Source organism: Phragmites australis, chromosome 12, assembly GCF_958298935.1.
Source record: "Phragmites australis chromosome 12, lpPhrAust1.1, whole genome shotgun sequence".
NCBI classification, from domain to species: Eukaryota; Viridiplantae; Streptophyta; class Magnoliopsida; order Poales; family Poaceae; genus Phragmites; species Phragmites australis.
Genome location: NC_084932.1, coordinates 17,987,819 through 17,995,770, shown reverse-complemented (window position 1 = coordinate 17,995,770; position 7,952 = coordinate 17,987,819). Strand labels below are relative to the sequence as shown.

The following is a 7,952-nucleotide window of genomic DNA, read 5'->3' as shown; positions in this document are numbered from 1 at the left end:
TTTTTTGTCACTAATGCTCCGATCTCTTGTAGTGAGATAATGGTAGATGATTCTAATGAACTAATACTACATAATTCTTGTATGTGGTTGATCATTATGTAATGTCATACACATTCATGTGATGCTTCATATAATTCAATTATTTTAGAATGGTTAGTAGAAGTAGCCACGAGAATCTGTTTTGATGACTCCAATGAGAAGGTTGTTCCATATATAAGAATACAAAGTTTCTCTGTAATCTGGCATAATAGGGATCAAATAAATAGTCAGCATCTGAATATCTAATCATAGTCATGTTTTGGATTTTTTTTAATAAAACCAAGATTCTTTGTACCTTGGAGATATATGAGGATATTCTTTATTCCCGCATAATGGTGTTTTGTTGTAGTTGCACTATGTTAAGCTAGCAAGCTAACTGCAAATGCAATATCAAGCTTGATACAATTTATAAGATACATTAGCGCTCCAATAGCATATGAAACTTTAGGTTCCAATATCTCTTTATCATTATCTCGATGTTTGAATGGATCTTTATCCATATCAAGGGATTGAATGACCATAGGTGCTTTTGATGGATATGATTTATCTATATTGAATTTCTTTAATATTTTCTTGATATATGTAGACTGATATACAAGTATTCCTGAGGAAAGATTCTCAAATTGTAGACCTAGGAAAAATTTGGATTTACCCAAATCTTTCATCTTAAAATCCATCTTAAGATGATTTCGTGCTTCATTTATGTCTGGTGTATTTCCGATGATACCGACTGAGAGTGTGATGGACTCAACGCAATGAATTGAATTGATATGATGCGGAGTACATATAGCGCTAACCTTCCGAGATTGCCTCAACCGCTTATAGAACAATATCGGGAGAAATCTCAGGAAGGAAGGCAGGAGATATCCGAATACAATGCAGTCAATAACAACCAATTCTAACTGATTCTAACACCCCCCCCCCCCGCAGTCTTAACGTTGGTGGAACAGACATTAAGACTGGAACGAAACTCTGTAAAAACAGGAGTAGATAGCCCCTTGGTGAAGATGTCGGCGTACTGTGAAGTAGTCGGCACGTGTAGAACACGCACGGCACCGGCGGCGACATGGTCACGAACGAAGTGTAGATCAATCTCCACGTGTTTAGTGCGCTGATGCTGCACCGGGTTGGTGGAGAGATAGACGGCGCTGACGTTGTCGCAATATACCAAGGTGGCTCAGCTCGGAGGAGAGTGAAGCTCGTGAAGTAACTGACGAAGCCAACAAGCTTCGGCGACTGCATTGGCAACGACCCTGTACTCGACTTCGGCGCTGGACCGGGAGACGGTGTGCTGTCGCTTGGAGGACCAAGAAACAAGGTTGTCGCCCAGAAACACGGCATAACCTGAAGTGGATTTCCTCGTGTCAGGACAACCCGCCCAATCGGCATCCGAGTAGACAACCAAATCAACCGGTGAGGAGCGACGAATATGCAATCCAAAATCCAAAGTGCCACGAACATACCGAAGAATGCGTTTGAGAGCGGCAAGGTGCGGCTCCCGAGGGTCATGCATATGTAGACACACCTGCTGCACGGCATAGGAGATATCCGGGCGGGTGAACGTCAGATACTGCAAGGCACCAGCAAGACTGCGGTAGTCGGTGGGGTCAGCAACAAAAGGACCATCTGTGGAGGAGAGCTTGGCATTGGTGTCAACGGGCGTAGTGCAGGGCTTGCAATCAGCCATGCCAGCTCTCTCGAGAACCTCGATGCAGTACTGACGCTGACTGAGCTGAAGACCAGTGGAACTGCGAGTGACACTGATGCCGAGAAAATGATGGAGGCTTCCCAGGTCCTTCATCGAAAACTCCGACTGTAGAGACTGAATGGTCCAGTGGAGTAGGGCCTCAGAGGAGGCAGTGAGGACAATGTCATCCACGTAAAGCAGCAGGTACACCATATCAAAGCCACTTCGAAAGATGAACAGTGAAGTATCTGACTTGGCTTCTGTAAACCCAAGGGTTATGATGTAACTGGCAAAGCGACTGTACCATGCACGAGGGGCCTGCTTAAGTCCATAGAGGGACTTGTTGAGGTGGCACACCAAGTCAGGCTTGGTTGGGTCGACGAAGCCGGAGGGCTGAGTGCAATAAACCGTCTCCTGAAGAGTGCCATGAAGGAATGCGTTCTTGACATCCAACTGGTGAACAGGCCAATCGCGAGAGACGGCGAGACTCAGAACTGTGCAGACAGTGGCCGGTTTAACAACCGGACTGAAAGTCTCGTCGAAGTCAACCCCGGGACGCTGAGTGAAACCGCGTAAGACCCATCGGGCCTTGTAGCGGTCGAGACTGCCGTCAGACTGAAACTTGTGGTGGAAGATCCACTTGCCGGTGACGACGTTCGCACCTGCCGGACGTGGGACGAGATCCCAAGTGCGGTTGGACAAGAGTGTCGTGAACTCCTCGTCCATAGCCGACCGCCAGTTGGGATCGGCAAGGGCTGCACGGTACGTGTGCGGAATGGGAGACAGTGTGGCCACACTGAGGTTGTAGCAGGTGTTGGGCTGACGAAGACCCGCTTTGCCACGAGTAGTCATGGCATGCTCGTTGACGGTCGGAGAGACGCCAAGTTGCGTTGGCAACTGGACACCGGGCACGCGTGCACTGCGAGCGCGGGTGGGCACTCCAGTGGGGGGAGGTTCCAGCAAGGGGGCTGGCCCAGGGTTGTAGCAGAGGGCAGGCCCGAGGGATGTCGGGGAGCAGGCCGGCTCGTTGGTGGCGAAGGGAGCCGGCCCGCTCGAGCCTGATGCAGAGCTGGGCCAAGGAGGCGAAGACGGCCTGCTGGCGGACGGCGCTGAAGAGGCCGGCCTGGCAGGCGAGCGCGCCGGCTCGGAGAGAGCAGGCCGGCCCGCTGCGGAGCGCGCCGGCTCAGGAGCGGCAGGCCGGGCCGCAGTGGAACGCGCCAGCTCGGGAGCAGGCCGGGGAGAGGCCGCACGCCCAGCTGGGCCGCGAAGGCCAGAGCGGGGGCGACCAATGGGGGCCTGCACAGGAGCTGAAAAGTCCTCAAGAAAAGTGAGGTTCGTAGTAACATCATTAGTACGCGCCATCTCCACAAAGGGAAAGGATGACTCGTCGAACACCACGTGACGGGATATAATAATCCTGTTGGACTGTAAATCAAGACACTGGTACCCTTTATGTTGCTGTGGATATCCTAAGAAGACGCAAGCTGTGGAACGTGGGGCAAGTTTATGTGGAGCTGTGGCGGATAGGTTAGGATAACAGCGACAACCGAACACACGGAGGTGTGAGTAGGAAGGGTGTGCTCCATAGAGGGCAAAAAACGGTGTGTGGTGGTGGAGAGTCTTAGTGGGGTGGCGGTTGATGAGGTGAGTGGTGGTGTGAAGGGCCTCGACCCAGTAGGAAGCAGGTAGGCTAGCCTGAAAAAGCAAGGAGCGTGTGATGTTATTAAGAGAACGAAGCATACGCTCAGCCTTACCGTTCTGTGGGGAGGTGTGGGGGCACGACATCCGCACAGTGACGCCGTTAGTGAGAAAGAAAGAATGAGCGGTGGAGTTATCGAACTCACGCCCGTTATCGCACTGAATGCTCTTGATAGTGGTGCCAAACTGTGTCTTCACGTGAGCAAAAAAATGTGATAAAGTGGAGAAGGTGTCGGATTTAAGACGCAAAGGGAAGGTCCATACAAAGTGGGAGCAATCATCAAGAATGACTAAATAGTATTTAAAATCCGATACACTTGGAATGGGAGATGTCCACAAATCGCAATGAATAAGCTCAAAATTGGCCGTAGCCCTAGTGAAGGTAGTAGTAAATGGTAAACGAACATGATGACCTAATTGGCAAGCATGGCACATGGAGGTGGGTCCTTTTGGTGGAGGAATGGCTGACGCATGTGCCAGGCGGGTGAGAGCTTCGTGACCAAGATGTCCTAGGCGGCGGTGCCAAAGATCGGTGTTGGACGCGGTGGCGACAAAGGCACGGGCGGAGGTAGCCGAAGAGTAAGCGTCCGCCGGAAGGGGGTACAGGTCGCCAGGGCTATTGCACCTGACGATCTCGGTCTTGGTTTGATAGTCCTTCACAGAAAGGCCAAAAGGGTCTAGTTCGACAGAGCACCAATTATCACGAGAAAAACGACGAGCGGAAATAAGGCTTTTAATGATGTCAGGAGAGAACAAAACATTATTAAGCACAAAGGAACGGTTAGGGTAGTGTAAATGAGCACGACCAACGGAAGTAATGGGAAGCAAGGAGCCATTGCCAACTACTATGTGTGAGGGAGTGGTTGGGTTAGGGCGGTGAGAGGAGGAGAGCGTACCGGCATCCGATGTCATATGAGCGGAGGCGCCCGAGTCCATATACCATTCAGTTGATGGCGGTGGAGTCAGGACGGCGGTGTTGTAGGCGCTTGCGAGCACCTGCGGGTCCCAGTGAGAGGGACCAGACCACAGGTACTGTGCCGGAGCCGGGACGGAGTGCGGCGTAGGAGGCGTCATGGAGGGGGGCGCTGCATACTGTGCTGGGCCTGCCTGGGAGGCAATAGCCGGCTGGGCCGCGGCCTGGAAGCCGGACGGCCCAGCAAAGTGCGCCCTCGCAGCCCCAGCGAACGGCGCGTGGGACGGCGCGGTGAAGCCTGCGTAGTTGGGCCGTGCACCGAGCAGACCTGGACCGTGGCCCATCGGGCCCGGCCACATTTGGATGGAGCCGGTCCAGGGGTTATAGGGAGTGGGCCAGACCGTCTTTTGGGCTAAGTTGCCCTGGCCACCCCCGTGCGCAGGCGTCGAAGAGGATGAGCCGCAGCCGCCGCTGCTGTTACCCCCGCCGCCGCTGCCGCCGCGCCCGCGCCGGCGGTTGTGGGAGTTGTTGGAGGAGTTGGTGGAGCCGGTAGCGTTGGAGGCGGTCGTAGCTTGGGGACAAGCGGGGCCGGCAGAGGTCGCGACGAAGGCCATCGCCGGCGTGCCTTGGGTCGTACCGCCGCGGGTGAGCTCGTCGAGGAGAAGCAGGGATCGGGCCTCCGTGAAGGTGGGGAAGGGGGACCGCATGGGCAGCAGCGAGCGCAGATTATCGAATCTGTCGCTCAAGCCACCGATGAGCTGGAGCACCAGGGTCCGATCGGCGATGGGCTCGCCGAGATCGGCGAGCGTGTCGGCAATAGTCTTGAGTCGACGACAATAATCGCCGATGGAGAGGTCGCCCTGGGAGAACGCGTGGAACTCCACCGTCAGGTTGATTATGCGGCGCTCGCTGTTGCCGTGGAAGAGAAGCTCGAGGTCGCGCCAGACCGATCTCGCCGTCGCGGTGCCGGACATGACCTCCTGAAGCAGCTCGAGGGAGATCGAGCCGTAGAGCCACGCGAGGACGACGTAGTCCATCTGCGTCCAGTCCGCGCGGTCGAGGGGGGGGGTTTGTCGGAGAAGACATGCTCCGTGAGGGCATACTTGCCGAGGACAACGAGGAAGAGGCCACGCCACTGAGAGTAGTTGCCGCCGGTGAGGTCAAGGGTGACGGGGACGATCGCTTTGACGTTGAGGACGGCCACGGCCTGTGCGTGCAGTGCGGACAGGGTCTCGTCGTCGAGCGCGGCGGGAGGGGGGCCGCCGGGTGCCCCGTGCGACATATGGCTCGTCGCGCTGGCCGGAGAGGCCAGGACAGACAAGCGGGCGAGGAGCGCCGTGAGTTCTGGCGGCAGCGTCACAGTGGGCGTGACGGCGGGAGACGTGGCGTCGGAGGTGCGTGGGAGCAGTTCGTCGAGGAGAGGAGCGAGAACCGCGCGCGCCACGGCAGAAGCTTTGTCCGCGGCGCCGTCCGCGACGGCGGAGGCCGTGGCGTCGGCGACCTGCAGGCCAGGGGCGGGGGCGAAGGACGCGCGCACCGCAGCGGCGATTTTCTTGATCGTGTTGTCAAGCACAGCCGCAGAGGAGAGGGAGGAAGAAGAGGTGGACATGGCGGCGGCAGGGAGCGCCGGCCGACCGTGAAGGTGGAAGAAGAAGCGGAAACGTAGGATCTAGTCTGATACCATGAGAGTGTGATGGACTCAACGCAATGAATTGAATTGATATGATGCGGAGTACATATAGCGCTAACCTTCCGAGATTGCCTCAACCGCTTATAGAACAATATCGGGAGAAATCTCAGGAAGGAAGGCAGGAGATATCCGAATACAATGCAGTCAATAACAACCGATTCTAACCGATTCTAACACCGACATACACTGAAATGATACAAAATCTTGATGAGGATTTTATTGAAACACATATGAGCAATCATAAATATTTGAGTATCCCTTCTATAGAAGGAACTCACTCTGTCAATTTGTACCACATTTTATCCAACTGTGTTAAGCCATAGAGTGACTTTTTTTAATTTTACACAATATATATTGTGATTTGATTTGGAATTAAGAGTTTTAAGCCCTTCAGAGACTTTCATATAGATATCTAAATTAAGTGACACATATGAGTATACGATCACTACATCTATCAATAGTATGCATAGATTCTGCTAATGATATTAAATATCATAACATCATTTCACTTATAACTTGAGAGTATGTATCATCGAAATCAATGACAGGCCTCTGCGTGCACCCTTGTACTACAATCCTCACTTTGTATCTCACAACCACATTTTTTTCATTCTGTTTGTAGAAGAAAACCCATTTCAATCTTATAGGGAGGATATTTTGAGGAGTATGTATTACTAAGGTAAATACCTCTCTTTTGTTGAACGAGCGCATTTCTATCTCGATTGCTTCTTTCGATCTAGTTCAGTCCAAGCGCTTGAGACACTCTGCCATGCAAGTGCGCTTTTACTTGATCCAATTAAAGGTTTTTGGCAATTGTTTAGGAGATATATATGTCAAAAATTGTAATATTTATGATTCTTTTGAATCAATATAGTTTATGATATTTATTTACCCCTTCTAACTTCTCATGAATTCCCAAAACAATAGAGTTAGGGTGTTCCAATGTCCTAATACTTCAATTAGTACGTATATTTGTGCTGGGTCTTGGATAATGAGTATTCATAGGTCTTGGATATTGAGTATCCATAATATATCTATCAACTTCAGTTTGATTTGTATTTACTGTTTTGGAAGTTAATTTTCTTTATTTTAATGGATGTTTTTAAGAAGCATTATCTCTTGTGATCATACTCATCCCCCTCTTATTTGCATTTGAGAATTGAGTGGTTTTATTATGTGCCTCAACTTTTTTTTTTGGCGCATTGATTGCAGGGATATATTTTAGTGACACCTTTGTTGCCAATAAATACATCTGATAGATTATTTGTAATATGTTGTAAATTTATGAATCTTTGAACTTCTTGTTCAGATTCTGTAGTGCGTGGATCTAAGGACTAAATGCATATATCTAAGGACTGAATGCATGTGACATTCCAATTTATTTTCTAGCATTCTTTGTGGCACATTTGATCTCCCTCTATTTCTAGGAAATTATCCTCATCAGTGTACTGGGCTCTGAATAAGTCCCCCTATTAAGGCTTGGGGTATATTATGATTGACGAAGAATTATACATCATATAGATCCCTAATTTTCTGTGAGGGCCCATTGATGAACCTTGCGATGGTGACATCGGTACACATACAGTGTAATCGAATTATCGTAGATGGGAAATACTTATTTGATTTCCACATACTAACTGCAATGGGAAAATCGTATGCTATGTAGTTGGTATTATTTGAATTAAATTTGTGGCATGTAAGACCACATGACCCTAACATGAGGTTAGTTAATTGCAATTCTAATGTAATGGTTGTGCAATTAATTTGTGGCATGTAACTCTTTTGATAAGATATTTAGCTAGAGCATTTTTTAGTGTGCACATAAGGTATTGAATGCTCCAAATTAATGGCTAAGGCCATACAATTGTCATTGAAGGCCCGTGAAGTGAATTCAATGGCATTGTCTATTCTAATGGATTTTATCA

General features: G+C 50.2%; 2 protein-coding genes across 2 annotated transcripts; both read right to left on the bottom strand.

Annotated features, from left to right (window-relative positions):
- Nucleotides 1–1,216: 1,216 nt before the first annotated feature.
- On the bottom strand, nt 1,217–2,452 carry LOC133886363 (uncharacterized mitochondrial protein AtMg00810-like). The gene has a single exon (XM_062326090.1). It carries the CDS (start codon nt 2,450–2,452, stop codon nt 1,217–1,219), a length of 1,236 nt encoding a protein of 411 aa, XP_062182074.1.
- Nucleotides 2,453–3,416: 964 nt separating this feature from the next.
- Nucleotides 3,417–5,946, bottom strand: LOC133886361 (uncharacterized). Its single transcript, XM_062326089.1, has 3 exons — nt 5,422–5,946; nt 4,321–5,374; nt 3,417–3,421 (listed from the first exon to the last, which is right to left on the bottom strand). The coding sequence occupies exons 1-3, from the start codon at nt 5,944–5,946 to the stop codon at nt 3,417–3,419; spliced, it is 1,584 nt and encodes a 527-aa protein (XP_062182073.1).
- Nucleotides 5,947–7,952: the final 2,006 nt, after the last annotated feature.

Coding starts and splice junctions, on each gene's coding strand:
- LOC133886361 (XM_062326089.1), bottom strand. CDS start 5,946: ATGTCCACCTCTTCTTCCTCCCTCTCCTCTGCGGCTGTGCTTGACAAC. Junction 5,375..5,421: donor AGTATGCCCTCACGGAGCAT/GTCTTCTCCGAC, acceptor GACTGGACGCAG/ATGGACTACGTCGTCCTCGC.
- LOC133886363 (XM_062326090.1), bottom strand. CDS start 2,452: ATGGACGAGGAGTTCACGACACTCTTGTCCAACCGCACTTGGGATCTC.